Here is a 15,956-nt window from a genome sequence, read left to right as displayed (position 1 = left end):
GTTTAATTTGTATAATTATAGGAACTAAATGAATAATTAAATGTAATAATAGTTAGTTCTATTTTACAATTTTAAATTCAACACAATCTTTTTAAAATTGATTTCTACTTATTATGGATTATATATTAATGATAGTTTTATAGTAATATATGATAATAGATAATATGATAAGTTCAATAAATAATAAATTTGTTAAAATAATTTAGATGGTTCTAATATTATATTAAAAAATAAATTTTAAGTTTAATTCAATAAAATTAATTTATAAGTTGAAATTTGCAACTAGTTATTTATTCAATTTAAAATTTCTAACACTTTCCAAAATAATGAATCATAAAAGAAAAAATATTAGTAGAAATAAGTTGAGTTGGCTATTAGAAATAAGTTAAGTCATAGAAGATCATTCTTCACGTACACACCACCAAATTGTGCCCATTTGCTAATGCTACTTAAGATCTTCCGGAATTGTTTATTTTGTTCAGAAAAATAAATTCGAGAAATGACAAGGTGTAGGAAGAAAATAACAGGGTGCAGGAAGGAATTGCCTAATATTAATGTCTACATATAGCTTCGGCCTTTTTCCTGGTACAAAAATAATCAAACAGAACAAGGTTGTGTTCTTTGGCTCCACCTCCTGTCCTAAATCTAGAGTTGTCGTACTCACATAACAGATCATTGAGCAAAGTTGTATTACAATGTGAGAGTAATTTTTGGGACACTTAAGCTAAAGTTTGAAGTAATGTTATATGAAATGTGGAAATTTTGATATTATATATTGTTGTAGATTATTATTAAAAAATAAGAAATAATAATATTAGGAGTTAATTAAAAAGAAGGAAAACGAGAGGGGAGGCGAGGGAAAGCGGTGTGGTGTCCATTCCCATGTGTGTTGTGTCTCCTCTGTCCTTCATCGAGCACGCACCTTAACACAACCGTAACCTTCAAACTCAAAGCATCGTTTAAGAAACCCTCATCTCACTCACCTCAATAATACTCGAATTCAAAATCAGAAACACAAATGTGGAAACTCGCAACCAAATCATCCCGTTTTCTTCCTCTGCTGCTGGTAATCACATATTCATATTCATATTCTCACACTCAATTATTTTGTTTGGATTTTGATTTGATTTGGATGTCACTCTCCACTCCAGCAACTTCCTAAACACGACGCTTCGCTTTCTCAAAGATTCACCACTGGATTTCCCTTCCACTCGCCCTTCCAGGTATTTAATCCACAACTCTTCCTCTCCCTCTCAAACTCTTCTACTTTTAGGGTTCATTGATTTTCTTACACACATATACATTACAGCCAACAGTTCTGCCATCAGCAATTTCCTCTAACTCCTTTTTCTTCTCTCTCTCTTTCTATATATAACATCACTGTGCAGGAAACGGGTGGGATTTCTCCCAAACAAGTAGCTACAGTTATAACTTTTGTTTTAGGTAATCATACATTTGTTAAATTGTTCACTTAATTGATTTCAGATCATTATGTAAGTCTTATGCCATCACATCTGCCATAATCAAGGTGATAACTAAATACTGATTTTGTGAATGCCTCAACGTTTTAATTCCGCGCTTCTCTGCATATCTCGTGTTTCCGTGGTTATATGGATGGCTTGTATTCATATTTAACAGTGGAAAGTACTCCGGTGAGGTTGATAAGTCTCATGTTGTACGGTTTTGTGGAATCTCAACACTCAGATATAGAAGTTTAGTTTATGCATGTTGATCGTGTAACTGAAGTTTAGTTTATGCATGTTAGTATTGGAACTGAGGTATTTGGGATGTTTTGACGTCCAGTTTGTCTCTATTATTCTGAAAAGCTTATCAATGGTCCAAAGTAAGTGGAAGAATTGCAGGCAAATTTCTTAAAAAAAGTGAAATTGTTTTAACTAATTGCCTGATCGATTGTTTCAATGATCTATCTAGACATTGGCCCATCTTGAAGCTTGAAACAAAACTGTATTTACCTAAACGGCTCCGTCAATTATAGAATATGTGAATCTGAACCTTAAAACACCACATATACTTCGATAGAATATATATATAGTTTTGCCGGAAATTGCATACTGTTATTTCCAAGTTGAGAATCTAAACTATTATGTTTTTTATTTGTTTTTCCCATGTTATGAACCTGAGTAAAACTGTTTGGGCTCTATTGCTTTCGTAAACTGATATAATGTATTTAATGAAATGCATCAAGTTATTAATGATGCCATGCCTTTTTACTTTTTGGGGTTTGCCTCAGGAGGTCCTGGTAGTGGAAAAGGTACGCAATGTGCAAAAATTGTTGAAACCTTTGGATATAAGCATCTGAGTGCTGGAGACCTTTTGAGAAGGGAGATGAGTTCTGATAGTAAATATGGGTGATGCTGTCTTATCCTAATTTTGTTTTTGTTTTGTTGGTGCATCTTGGGGATTTTAACATTAAGAACTCCAAAATAGCTATGATTCTGAATACAATGAATGAAGGAAATTTATTTCTGATAGGGAATATGCGTGATGTTTTATCCTAATTTTGTTTTTGTTTTTGTTTTGTTTTGTTGGTGCGTCTTTGGGATTTTTACATTAAAAACACCAAAACAGCTCAATGATTCTGAATACAATTAAGGAAGGAAAAATTGTTCCATCAGAAGTTACTGTCAAATTGATTTTAAGAGAGATGAAATCTAGTGACAACCGGAAGTTTCTTATTGATGGTTTCCCTAGAAGCGAGGAGAACCGTATAGCTTTTGAACAAATTGTAAGTATGACTTTTAACCTTCTCTTCAATTTGAGCTGAAGGAAGTTTAGTCCCCCCTCTTTCCACGTCTTCTTTCTAATGATAAATTGATATAATATTGAGCTATTTCTGCACCAAATCTCGTATATCCATGCATTTAATTTACTATAAATTTGCCTCATATTGTGTGCATGGAACATGTTTTCAACTGCAACATCTATGGGTGAACAAGGCAAATTGTCATGGTAGTAAACTGTATTCGAGGGTATTAGAACAAAATAGTAATCCCGTGTCAATTCTTTTGACTAAATAAACACACTCTTCATTATGCAGATTGGAGCAGAACCACGATTTGTACTTTTCTTTGATTGCCCTGAAGAAGAGATGGTGAAACGTGTGCTTAGCCGTAATGAGGTTCCCGTTAAATCTGTGGGGATTTAACTTCAGCAGCTTATTACGTACTCTGCTGTCTTACATATTTTTATTGCAGGGTCGAGTTGATGACAATATAGATACAATGAGGAATCGTCTTAAAGTGTTTGAAGCTTTGAATCTTCCCGTTATTGATTATTATGCGAAGAAGGGGAAACTTTACAGGGTAACTATATTTAGTTTCAATGCTTAATTGGATCTAGGAGAACTAGCCTTATTTAGAGACTTGCACCTTGACAACTTACACAAAAGTTGAATGGTTTCTGTTTACCATTTTTAGAGGTCTTGTATTTACTTACCTTCGAAGTGTGATACTAGTTCTTCTCAGTGGGAAATTTCACAGTATAGTCTTTCGTGGTTTTTCTTGAATGATGATTGGCCTTGGGATTCACTTGTTTCATTGTATCATTTATATAAGGATAGCATTACGCGCAATGGAAATTATTTAAAAAAAAATCAGCCTCTGGCCAAAGTATTATATGCCTGTCTTGCTTAACGCACTGTTTTTAGTTTCAATTTTACATTGTACCATGCATGAATTATACCGTAATTATATGAGAAACTACTCTCTGCAGATCAATGCAGTGGGAACAGCGGATGAAATATTTAAGCAAGTTCGGCCAGTTTTTGAGGCTTGTGAGGTATATGTTTACTCACTATTTCTGTAACGTTAGTTAAATGCTTGGGAAGCATTATGCTCGTACACAATTGCTTCTTTTGGTCATGCTTACTAACATTTCTTTGGTAAATGGATTTGAAATTCATTTACTACGAGAAAAACAGCCATCGGTATTCAGTTTGAACTTTTTAACTAGGAGAAATCTAAAACACCATATTTGTTGTGTAGATGTAATTTTAAATCTCATGTCCACCTTGGCTTCTCTCTATCTGGATTGAAATAATGTGTTTTGTTTTTTAATAACTCAAATGACTTGTACGACTCTATGCAGCTCGAGGCTAAATGAAAGCTGTTTGATTTGGCTGAGAACACTGTCAAGTTGACTAAATTTTGGATTTAGTGAGAACCCAACATTGTTAGCTGTTGACTACAAGATCTGTCCTAATGTCTTGCGGCTTGTCGTGTGGGATTTGGTAGCTCTAAACTCATCCCCTGAAGTATTTCAAATTGACATGTACACGTCCACCATTCACAGGAGATGGTTCTTGTTGCCTTTTTTATTTCCTCCTTATAATGCCTAACCGGCAATATACAGCTTATGCGTTATGCCCTCGAGAAAAAGGCATACGCCTGGTGCTAAACTGTTTCTAACAACATAGGAATTGTTTAGAAAGCGCAGATTATGCGATTTAGTACCGTATGTTTGTAACAATAAATTGAATTGTATATCTCGCACAAGTTTGAAGTAAACGAGTTATATTAATAATAATCGAGTATTAAAAAATATCATCAAAATGATCCTTAAATGTCAGTAAAATGTATGAATAAACACTAAATTGACGAATGCTTAATATTTTAAAGGCTATTATATAACTTTATTATTGTTTACTCAGGGATTAATATATATACATAGCCTGTGATACTAGCAAGTGTGCTCATATAAATACCGAGTTTGAGTGATAAAATTAATACTTTTGGACATAACATAATCTCCTCCAATAATTTAAGTAACAATCCTACATGATAATGAGACGAAATTCGTTGTTACTGTTATAAGTCGCGCTTCTCAGGTCAAGAAACCTTGTCAAATTGCAGCAAGATATATATAATTCTCGTCTGACAGTGCATGCCATTACTCTTTATCTTCTAATTTGTAAGTATTATGAACTATAAGCACGATAACAAGATGTGTCCACACGGGAAGTTCCTTCGTTTCTAGAATTACATATATTGAAAACGAGACAATGACCCACTTTTTTCTTACATGTAGGTGAGTCAAAATTGGACCAGAAAAAAGTAGCTCAGTGTATATCTTCCTTAGATATATTGTAATTATGACGTCTGTATGCACAATTTGTGATCCAGGAAATTAGAATGATAAGCATATTGGTAAGGTTCCCTCCAAATGCCATGAGCTTGTGCTCCCAGAAGAAAAATAAAAACAAAAATAGCAACGAAAAGAAAACTTGGAAAGAGAGACGCTTGGAAGGCCAAGAAAGAAGAAACGTTTTTCGTTACCCAAAACCCAAATCAACCCCACTCCTTATCCATCGCCGTCCTCCTCCCCAAACCCAGTTGGAAGCACTTGAACAAGTTATTACAAACCTTGAAGACTCTCTTGAGAAGGGCATCAGAATCGACCCTGAAATATATGCCTCTTTATTAGAAATCTGCTATCGCTTGCAAGCCATTCGTCCCGGTATCCGAATCCACCGCCTTATCCCAACATCCCTGTTGCGTAGAAATTTTGGCATCTCTTCCAAGCTTCTTAGGTTGTATGCGGCGTGTGGGTATGTGGACGATGCCCATGAGCTGTTTGATCAAATGTCTAATAGGGACACATATGCATTTCCCTGGAATTCGCTCATCTCAGGGTATGCCCAAATGGGCCTCTACGACGACGCCATTGCACTCTACTTCCAAATGGTAGAAGAGGGTGTTGAACCTGACTTTTTCACCTTCCCGAGAGTTCTCAAAGTTTGCGCTGGAATTGGATCTGTTCGACTGGGGGAAGAAGTGCATCGCCATTTGGTTCGTGCTGGATTTGCCACTGATGGGTTTGTGCTTAATGCACTTGTTGACATGTATTCGAAGTGCGGTGACATTGTAAAGGCACGAAAGATCTTTGACAAGATGCCTCATAGAGACCCCATTTCGTGGAATTCTATGCTCACTGCTTATGTTCATCATGGCCTTGAGATTGGGGCAGTGAACATTTTCCGCCAAATGGTTTTGGAAGGGTGTGAACCTGATTCTGTTAGCATATCCACCATTCTTACAGGTGTGTCTTCGCTATGTCTAGGCGTCCAAATTCATGGATGGGTGATTCGGCGAGGACTTGAATGGAACTTGTCCATAGCTAATTCCTTGATGGTGATGTACTCCAGTCATGGTAGGTTACAAATCGCATGTTGGATATTCAATCTAATGCCAGAGAGGGATATTGTTTCGTGGAATTCTATAATATCTGCACATTGCAAACGCCGAGAAGCCCTTGCCTTTTTGCAGCAAATGGAGAAAGCTAGTGTTGAGCCTGATAAAATAACGTTTGTGTCGATATTATCAGCCTGTGCCCACTTAGTCTTGGTGAAGGAGGGAGAGAGAGTGTTTTCTCTAATGTGCAAAAAATATAAAATAAAACCAATTATGGAACATTATGGTTGTATGGTTAACCTTTATGGAAGAGCAGGGCTAATTAAAAAGGCTTATAGCATCATAGTGGATGGAATGGGCTTTGAGGCTGCAGGTCCAACTCTTTGGGGAGCTTTATTGTATGCCTGCTTTTTGCATGGAGACGCAACTATAGGGGAGATTGCTGCAAAAATGCTCTTTGATTTGGAGCCAGACAACGAGCATAACTTTGTACTTCTTATGGGGATTTATGAAAATGCAGGCAGATTAGAGGACATGGAGAGAGTTAGAATGATGATGGTTGACAGAGGATTGGATTATTAGGCAGCTGTACATCCTAATCTTATGTTTTTCTTTAGTCACCGGAAACGTTTGATGCTTGATTCATTCAGTTTCCATTTTGTCCCACAAAATATGATTACAGTAGACATTCTTTGATGTATACAACACCAGCACATAATATGCTTGATCAAATTTCAACCAGGCTTTGTCTTCCTCCCGAGAGTCATATACCAGAAAACACATTACTTTTCACCTGTGCAACTTCACACCAAACGTAATTACTGGGTTGAGTACCTTGGCGGCCGTAGAAGTTGATTTTGTCATGCCTTTCTGGATTGTATTGTCTGGACTTAATTATTTCTAACACCACAAATAGGAAATTGTTTGACATTTTATGTTTTGAAGCAAGGAATTGAGTAAGACATGCTTAAACGATTGTACAAAAGTCTGTTCATCAACCAACACTCCATCCAATAAATTGATCCTTGCAGCAACTTGCACATGCTGCAGCCAAGGAGAAGTAAAACAATGATATTTATTGACTATGACATTAAGATACGTGCATACTACTGAAATTGATATTTAATCAGACTCTGCACAAGCCTTCTTGGGGTGAAAATGGAGACCCTCAATTTATGGGCAAGTCGTTCTGCAGTCAATTGATATTGTCAAAGTAAAAAATGAAGTCTGAATTGGTACCTGTGGCCTCAGTTTGAAATATTCCATGCTACCCTCAACTCTTCCGTACGCAAAATAAGTAATCCTGCCAGTATTTAAGCAACTTATTTATTTTTTCTGTGTACAACTATAACGCCATCATTCACAAATAATCTCTTTCTTCTCTTATGCTTTGATTTGAAGCCAAGTACCTGTTGTCCCTTTTTTAACAGTAAGACTTAAGAAAGCATACAAACAGCACAGCACAGAACTGTTGGAGTATTGTGGGGACTTTGCAAAAACAAATTTGTCAACGCTGTGTATGCACTTTTGGCTCCCTTTAGAGCCAAATAAACACATATTTCGGTTAGTCTTACATGATTTATTCTCATTTTCTTATGCGTGAGGCCGAAGAGACTGTGGCAAGACATTCAACTTCCTAGAATAGTGCGCAATGACACTTAATTGGTGTTTTTCCATTGCAAATCATCCAATGAGTAGTAATTCCACTAAGCCCATAAGCAATTCCTTAAACCGTGAAACATGGGACGACACATGCCACGTGCTCACTCCGTAACACTCTCTAAATGCACGTGATTCCGTATCCATCAAGAAAATCAAGATCGCGTCGCGTCTACTGTAACATCAAACATAAAAAAATAAAAAGAAAAAGGTCGGCACTGCGCACATGATTAAGAAACTCCCACTCTAAGCTACTACGAGGGTACATGGAAGACAGGGATATATAATTGCCGGGCACCCGAAACAAGAAAAGAGAAAAACAGCACCAGAATGACAATGATGCGAAAGACATTGTTGTCACTGTTATTAGTTTCCTCAGTTTTCTCAATAGCCACATCAACGAGGAGACATTCCAACAGCAACATAGATTGGTGGTGCAGCCAAACCCCGTACCCCGAGCCATGCAAATACTACATGCAACAAACCCATTACCATCACAAACTCAAACACAAATCCGAATTCCGGGCAATTCTCGTTCACTTGGCGTTGGAAAGAGCAGTGATCATGAGAAGGAAAGCACGTGACTTGGGGCACAACGGGATCGCCAAGAAGCAGAAATCAGTATTCCGTGATTGTTTAAAGCTCTACGACAACACCGTGTTCCATCTTAACCGTACCCTCAACGGCCTTCGGGAGAAGAGAAGCTGTTCACCCTTTGATGCGCAGACGTGGCTCAGCACGGCTCGCACAAACATCGAAACATGTCAGAACGGGGCGCTAGAACTCGGAGTCGAAGATTTCATGGTTCCCACGGAGAGATGCAATGTAACCGAGATTATAAGCAATGGCTTATTCGTGAACTGGGCTTTCCTGAAGTACGAAGCGGTTCATTATACGGAAGATGCAGAGGCTGATTTTCCAAGTTGGTTTTCCATGCACGAGAGGAAGCTGTTGCAGTCTTCTTCAATAAGGGCACATCTGGTGGTGGCCAAAGATGGTTCGGGGCATTTCAAGAGTGTCCAAGCTGCTATCAATGCCGCTGCAAGGAGAAGGATAAAGAGCAGATTCATCATTCACGTGAAGAGAGGAGTTTACAGAGAGAATATTGAGATTGACAAGACCAATGACAACATTATGTTGTTCGGTGATGGCATGAGAAATACCATTATAACAAGTGGCAGAAGCGTCAATGCCGGCTATACCACCTATAGCTCCGCAACAGCAGGTCACTGTTCTCAAATATTCAGCTTTTTTCTTTTCCTGTGATCTATTTCATTATCTCTTGAATTCAACTGAATTTCAGGCTTTCCCTTTTCAAATATTCAAGGATTCTTATTCAAATCTATATGCAGATCTTATGTTTTGTAGTGTGAATTCTTTGTGGTTTGTTTCATCTAATGAACAATACTTGAACTTGTATATGAAGATAAAATGATAGCTTGAAATAAACATATATATTGTACATAGAGTGAGTGATGCGTGTAGCTTTTGGCATGGAGAAATGCTTGCGATTTAAGCATTGATTGAGCTTTTATTTATGTTACAAGTATTTTAATAGTAAAACTTTTTGAAATTAAAGAAAGTGAATTGTTATAAAATTTCAGGAGTTGATGGTCTTCACTTCATTGCAAGAGACATTACCTTCAGAAACACGGCGGGTCCTCTAAAGGGTCAAGCAGTGGCACTCCGATCAGCCTCCGATCTCTCTGTGTTCTATCGGTGCTCCATAGAAGGCTATCAAGACACTCTCATGGTCCACGCACAGCGACAATTTTACAGAGGATGCTACATATACGGCACAGTTGACTTCATATTTGGAAATGCCGCTGTTGTTTTCCAAAACTGTGTCATTCTTGTAAGAAGGCCCTTAAATGGACAGGCAAACATGATCACGGCCCAAGGTCGAGACGACCCATTTCAAAACACTGGGTTTTCAATCCATAACTCTCAGATCAGGGCTGCCCCAGATCTCAGGCCCGTTATTGGCAAGTTCAAGACCTTCTTGGGCCGCCCATGGCAACGTTACTCGAGAGTTGTGGTAATGAAATCATTCTTGGATAGCATGGTGAACCCAATGGGTTGGTCTCCGTGGGATGACTCTGATTTTGCTTTGAATACTCTGTATTATGGAGAGTACAAGAACTTTGGGCCCGGCTCATCCACCAGAAACAGGATTCGATGGCCCGGTTTTCATAGCATTACTAGCCCAACCGAGGCATCACGGTTCACAGTTGCTAACCTTCTTGCTGGTCGCACTTGGTTGCCTGCCACTGGTGTGCCATTCACTTCTGGCCTTTGATCTTCTTCATCATACTCCATTCATTGGAATTAAGTTATTTTGTAGTTTGTGTCTACAAACAACACAATATTCTTTTGTACATTCCAAGACAAAAATAAAAATAAAAATAATAAATAAATAATACTTTGTTCGTTAATGTGGGGCTCGAGACGTGCATAAATAACATAAATACGATTACTGTCTCCAAAAAGGTACAATATCTTGAGATGATACATAAATATTTTATATTTATTTTTATATTTATTTGATACTATTTTTGTTTTTTATTTTTTTTAAAATTAAAAGAATTATTTTTTTTATAATTATTTATTTTTATATATTATGTGTCAAATGAACGTAATATATTGTCCAAAATAGTTGGTTACAATGCAATCAGTTCATTAGTTTGGAAAAATAATTTTTTGAAATACCTAAATTTTTTATATTTATTTAATACTATTTTTATTTATATTTTACTTTTTTCTTTCTTGAAAAAATACTAAACTTTACACTTTTTAGATCATTTTATTCTTATATATTATATCAAATGAATGTAAAAATGTGTCATAATACGGTTTCTCGATTTTTTGGTTTCTCGATTTTTTTTGTTTATAAAAACATGCCAACCAAAAGATCTTCAAAAAAAGATACAATTTCTGAAGTTTGAGCTGAGCGGCCTTTGTTCAAGGTCAACGCCGAAACCACGTTGACATGCATTTTTATATTACCTTTCATTTTGATTTTGCTCTTTTCAAGTTAAGAATCCTCAAAATAAACATAAGAAGATTCCGAATATGCTAACTTTGGAAACTGTGGTTCACCAAATAAATGTAAATTATAAGATCCAAAGTTTAATTTGAACATGTGCATAAGTCTATATTGTAAGTGTTTTCAAAGTAAATCACGTACTTTACATAATTAAGAATTCTATGATTTTGACCAGATTGTTACATTAGATTTCGGAGAAGATAATTGATATCATATAATTCATAATGGAACCTCTTCCGTTGTCTTTATTTTTTTCTTGTAATATATATAAAAGATAGGAAAGATGACACACTGATGAAACTGTGTATTTTCATTGTATGGAATTGGTCATTAAATAGCAGTGAATAATATAAGAAAAATAACATTGACTGAACTCTATAAAATTAAAGCAGAATTGGTTACAAAGAAACTTAAAAAAACACACACACACACAACAACTGGAAAAACAAAACCGACAACAGAAAACAGATAAAACAAAACTCAAACTAAACTGCAAATAAACCCTAAGTTTATCAGAACAGGAATATATATGGTTTACTTGATTGAAGATTGATTATTTACTAGAAAAGCCTGTTGACTAGTGCCAAAGCATTGCTAATCAAGGAAGAAACGTTAAAAACGGTGGTTTTGATCATGTTCCGCAGCGAAGAACGCACTTTTATTTCATCAAACTCATCGATGCAAGTAGATTCATCTGTTATGGAAGCACTGAGCCAGGTCTTGATGCTGTCCCATTGAAACCTCTCATCAGCAGTAGAGGCACCGTTCAAATGTGCCAACGCTTGTGCAGATTGCTGAAGCAGATCCAACGTGTCCGCAATGTTCTCTCTGCAGTCAGCAATGACGGAGCTTTCTCCATGTGATAGCTTCACCTTCGACAACCTCGTCAACGTGCTATTCGCACTCTTGGCTGCTTTTAGAGCCACATGAATGGAGAGTTTCGTGAGCGTTAGGCGGTTTCTTTTGATCTTCGATGCGTACGGTGAGAGAGAGTTGTAGCAAAGTGCTGCGTTAGTGGTTGAATTGCACTGATCTTTTATGAACTTTTTGTAGGGTTTGAGGGAATCGGTGGTGTTTGTTGATGCTGCTGATCGGAGAAAGGTTGAGAGGAAAACAACTGATAGGAGTGTTCTAAAGAGTGCCATTTTTTCTGTCTTTGTATTGCATTGGTACAAGTGTCGAATAGGGCTTTTATAAGGAAAAATATGTCATCTTATTAATGTGAAAGCTTAAAGGAAAAGGGAAATAATTAAAAAAATATGATGTATTTGATAAATCCACTCTGTTCACAAGAAAATTAAAGCGTACAAGATGGGATGGCACATGCCACAGCCACAGCCACGTGCTGCTTAATTGCACACTTAGTATCAAAGATTAAGCAAACAAAGGGGTTAGCACTTATGTGTAGATTTAATACACACATATCATAGATCTCCACATTAATGATGTTGTCCACTTTAGATTAAGTTCTCACCGATTTGATTTTGGTACCACTTCAAATGTCTATTTCGTATTTTATTCGACGTGAAACTTTATTTGTATCAAAAAACGTATGATTTAATCATTCACTTTTCAAACATTAACAAGTTAATGTTTTCTTTCTACTCCTTATTTTCTTACCCACATTTTGACCAAAGAGATACCTAATTTATTTTTCAGCAACAAAAAAGAAAACATATGAAAAAAAGTAAAACAAAAACTAAATCTAGAGACACACACAGAGAAAAAATAAAAAAGATATATTAATAAGTTTTTTATTTATTATATTTAGTTTTATGTTTCAGTATTTATTAACATTAAATTATGTGGTTTTATAAAAATATTAAAATCTATCTAATTTAATGCTCATAAATTCTTATTATTGTAAGTTTAAATTTTTTAAATATGATGAAAATGTTGACTTCCGTGATATAAATTTAGAAAGTCAACCTTTCTATACAATTTAAAAATTAGCCTCCAAAATTGAGATGCAAGAAAAGTGGTCGTATGAACGTGGTTCCTACAGGACTCGTAATTCGGGTTCTCTAAAGTTACCCTTTCAAAGAAATTATTCAAGATAAACGTTAAATTTTAAAATACCGTACAATAATCACAATCAATCATTATCTCTTAATTCACTCTAACCCCTTCCAAATTAAGTGACTGTTTTTTCCTTATCTGTTGTCGGGTCAAAATTATTGGTGGATTTTTAATTTTTAAACATTAATAATTTATTTTATTTTAATTATCCACTTAATTTTTTTTAAGTTAATAAGAGATTTTAAATTTTTTATAAATATAATATATATGAAGAGTTATTGAAAAATATTGGTTATATTTATTGTTCGATGTTTCTATTAAAAGAATAATTATCTCAAGTATACAATAAAAATGTAATTAATAATAATATAATTATATGTCATCTTAAATAATAATTATAATATTAAACTATTTAGATTGATTATAATGTATAAATATACTGTTCTAATAAATATATATTTGAATTGTTCTATAATAAAAAAAAACATAACAAAAGATAATACTTTTGAATATATTTATTAGGCCGAATAATAATAATAACAGTATAAAATTGACACTATATATTCTAAAAATTTAAATTTTAAATTATATATTTTAAAAAATAATAAATATATGAAAGTGTTTGTTAACGTAGAAAAATCATATGTTGATGAGTTTTTGAAAATTAAAATATTAAATTGAACTTTAATAGTATAAAAACTAAATTCAATATATAAAAATAACTAAATCTTAAATTTCCTTTGAGAAACAAAACAACATAAAAAGAAATGTAGATAAAGCCAAACACAGTCCTGAAATCCAAAACCAAATGCTAACCGCAATCAATTCATCTCATTTTAATGTTTCGAGTTTCTTCTTCTTCCACGATATTAATTCATGACCATAAGTCGTCGAACCGTATATATAAATAAACTGTGCATGATAACGACAAATACCGAAAAATTCGTATCGTGGCATTTGTAATATCAATTTTCCGTCTAAATTACCTCGCAATAATGAAATATAGAGGTTTTATGGATTCGAAGTTGTATGGTCGCAATCTCTATTAATTTTTGCAAATTTTAATGAACACGTATCATAGCTCTATAAAGCAATGTAATAGAAAAAAATATATTTTAACACATTTTTATATTTATTTAACACATTATTTTTTATTTTTTATTATAAAAATCATATTAAATGAATGTAGGTGTACCGTTACCCAATGTAATATATTCTTTTATATATGGTAGAGTATCTACACATACATTAATTTTAGTATAATATATTCATTTCATCCATATGTTTGTATTTATTTTTTGGTCATAATTAATATTTCCAATTGATCTTACACACGTGTATGCATTACGTACCTACCTGCACTCCTTTGGAAAGACAGCTAATTGAAAAGCTTCATATTCTAATACGAACTTCACTCTATAATAATTATACAAATAGTTCACCAAGACAAAAAACAATAAGAAGTATACAATAGAAGGACCTATTTCACAGCACCACCAGAATTACTCCAGCCACTTACACTTTGTAGCCGTCACATAAATCTCTCAACTAACTGTTATGTACATATTGCAATATTTCACTTAAAATGAAATTGAACACAGCACTATTACCTTAACCTTATAAGGAGGAAAATCTAAGAAACATGGAATCAGATGATGTCTGTATTTGAGACATTAAGTATAAATGGATGTTCTGTAATATAACACGTACACGCACACGCACAACGCACAGCAATTTTGGCTAGCTGTGGAGTTAATTAACCTTGATTAGCTAGCTGATTAATCAAAGCCAAGGCATTGCTGGTCAATTGGGCTACCTGCACAACCAGTCCTCTCACACGGGTCTTAGTGTTTGTACCACCAATGGTGGCGGCGGCGGCAGCGGTGGGACTCTCTTGAAATCCATCTGTGCAAGTGTTCTCATCAGTCAAAGCAGCACTCACCCATGTCTGTACGTCACTCATCGTCATCTCAAAATTGGAGGTTCTGAGATGAATCATCCCATCGATAGACCTTCTGAGTTCATCCACCGAGTCACTCAGCACCTCCACACAGTCTTTCATCGCTGCGACCTCTCTGGGCTTCAGCCCCTGCCTCTTCGCCATCATCGACACCACAGCTGCGGTCGATTTCGCCGATGCAAGAGTCACGTTAAGGGCGGCGCCCGTTAAAAGCACACGATTTGTTTGGATCAACTCTGCCTGCCTCACTAAGGAGCTATAGCAGAGTCTCGGATAAGTTGTGGAACTGCAAGATGTTCTGATGAACACTGTGTTGGCTTCTTGGTGTGGTCTTTCAATGCCTGTGTTGGCACAGAGTGTGCTGAAACTAGAAGCAAAAATCAGCAAGAGATTTGTCAGAAGATGCTTAGAAGAAATGGCTTCCATTGTTTTCCTATTGGGTTGTGTGAAGAAATATGGGAAGGAATGTAAGGTCTATATAGGACTCAAAATTCTACCTTGCGTGATTTTACTATAACCCTTTTCCGAGAGGAATAATTTTGTAAACTTGGCCCAAACTAACAAGTTCGGTTTTTATGATCAATGATCCAAGAAGGATGTGATATTTCTGTTCATGCTCCAATAATTCAAAACCAGTGGGGTTGCTGCTTCCCCACAAAATTTAAAGTTCAAAACCATGACTACCACAAGACTCAAGTCACTTTCCTAAACCGAAATTCATGTGTCACGTTTCACTCAACCTGAGATTTCTTTTACAGGAATGGAAGTTCTTACATAATTACATTGATGAAGAAATTGTAGGCTTGTACTTTCTGACAGATTTTTCGACCCAAATGTAAGTATATATTATTTCTATCGTGTTTATTTATCAAAAATAATACTTTTGACACATACTTTTTTTACATTTATTTGAAAGAATTTCTTCATATTTTTTATTCTTTTCTTTCTTAAAAAACATATAAAAATTAACTATTTTATAATTATTTTATCTTTGTAATGTAAAAATGTTTCATTATATTATTATTTTTTATTTATACAACTTCAATCATAATATATTTTAGTTATGTTGTAGGATTTCTTGTTTCAGTAAAGTTTGCTATATTTTTTGTACTCCTCGTAATAA

At 35.1% G+C, this 15,956-nt stretch overlaps 5 protein-coding genes across 5 annotated transcripts; 3 read left to right on the top strand and 2 right to left on the bottom strand.

Moving 5' to 3' along the window:
* The first annotated feature begins 825 nt into the window (after window positions 1–825).
* Window positions 826–4,545, top strand: LOC108340271 (UMP-CMP kinase). Its single transcript, XM_017577525.2, has 9 exons — window positions 826–1,066; window positions 1,152–1,223; window positions 1,389–1,443; window positions 2,252–2,369; window positions 2,590–2,746; window positions 3,059–3,139; window positions 3,216–3,323; window positions 3,733–3,798; window positions 4,108–4,545. The coding sequence occupies exons 1-9, from the start codon at window positions 1,019–1,021 to the stop codon at window positions 4,120–4,122; spliced, it is 720 nt and encodes a 239-aa protein (XP_017433014.2). The 5' UTR covers window positions 826–1,018; the 3' UTR covers window positions 4,123–4,545.
* Window positions 4,546–4,873: 328 nt separating this feature from the next.
* LOC108340270 (pentatricopeptide repeat-containing protein At4g25270, chloroplastic) lies at window positions 4,874–7,059 on the top strand. Its single transcript, XM_052877567.1, has one exon. It carries the CDS (start codon window positions 5,151–5,153, stop codon window positions 6,729–6,731), a length of 1,581 nt encoding a protein of 526 aa, XP_052733527.1. The 5' UTR covers window positions 4,874–5,150; the 3' UTR covers window positions 6,732–7,059.
* A 1,029-nt stretch (window positions 7,060–8,088) lies between these two features.
* On the top strand, window positions 8,089–10,189 carry LOC108340269 (probable pectinesterase/pectinesterase inhibitor 59). The gene is made up of 2 exons (XM_017577523.2): window positions 8,089–9,033; window positions 9,413–10,189. The coding sequence occupies exons 1-2, from the start codon at window positions 8,139–8,141 to the stop codon at window positions 10,105–10,107; spliced, it is 1,590 nt and encodes a 529-aa protein (XP_017433012.1). The 5' UTR covers window positions 8,089–8,138; the 3' UTR covers window positions 10,108–10,189.
* A 1,000-nt stretch (window positions 10,190–11,189) lies between these two features.
* LOC108339506 (pectinesterase inhibitor 4) lies at window positions 11,190–12,013 on the bottom strand. The gene has a single exon (XM_017576632.2). The coding sequence runs from the start codon at window positions 11,997–11,999 to the stop codon at window positions 11,415–11,417; it is 585 nt and encodes a 194-aa protein (XP_017432121.1). The 5' UTR covers window positions 12,000–12,013; the 3' UTR covers window positions 11,190–11,414.
* A 2,239-nt stretch (window positions 12,014–14,252) lies between these two features.
* LOC108339871 (pectinesterase inhibitor 10) lies at window positions 14,253–15,296 on the bottom strand. The gene has a single exon (XM_017577092.2). It carries the CDS (start codon window positions 15,257–15,259, stop codon window positions 14,630–14,632), a length of 630 nt encoding a protein of 209 aa, XP_017432581.1. The 5' UTR covers window positions 15,260–15,296; the 3' UTR covers window positions 14,253–14,629.
* Window positions 15,297–15,956: the final 660 nt, after the last annotated feature.

Source organism: Vigna angularis, chromosome 5, assembly GCF_016808095.1.
Source record: "Vigna angularis cultivar LongXiaoDou No.4 chromosome 5, ASM1680809v1, whole genome shotgun sequence".
NCBI classification, from domain to species: domain Eukaryota; kingdom Viridiplantae; phylum Streptophyta; class Magnoliopsida; order Fabales; family Fabaceae; genus Vigna; species Vigna angularis.
This window is presented reverse-complemented; position numbering and strand designations above follow the sequence as displayed.

Bases quoted from the DNA above. Each gene is read 5' to 3' on its own strand.
- LOC108340270 (XM_052877567.1), top strand. From the start codon at position 5,151: ATGATAAGCATATTGGTAAGGTTCCCTCCAAATGCCATGAGCTTGTGC.
- LOC108340271 (XM_017577525.2), top strand. From the start codon at position 1,019: ATGTGGAAACTCGCAACCAAATCATCCCGTTTTCTTCCTCTGCTGCTG. The intron at 1,067-1,151 runs GTAATCACATAT...TCTCCACTCCAG, and splicing joins GTTTTCTTCCTCTGCTGCTG to CAACTTCCTAAACACGACGC. The intron at 2,370-2,589 runs GTGATGCTGTCT...ACACCAAAACAG, and splicing joins AGTTCTGATAGTAAATATGG to CTCAATGATTCTGAATACAA.
- LOC108340269 (XM_017577523.2), top strand. From the start codon at position 8,139: ATGACAATGATGCGAAAGACATTGTTGTCACTGTTATTAGTTTCCTCA. The intron at 9,034-9,412 runs GTCACTGTTCTC...ATAAAATTTCAG, and splicing joins CTATAGCTCCGCAACAGCAG to GAGTTGATGGTCTTCACTTC.
- LOC108339871 (XM_017577092.2), bottom strand. From the start codon at position 15,259: ATGGAAGCCATTTCTTCTAAGCATCTTCTGACAAATCTCTTGCTGATT.
- LOC108339506 (XM_017576632.2), bottom strand. From the start codon at position 11,999: ATGGCACTCTTTAGAACACTCCTATCAGTTGTTTTCCTCTCAACCTTT.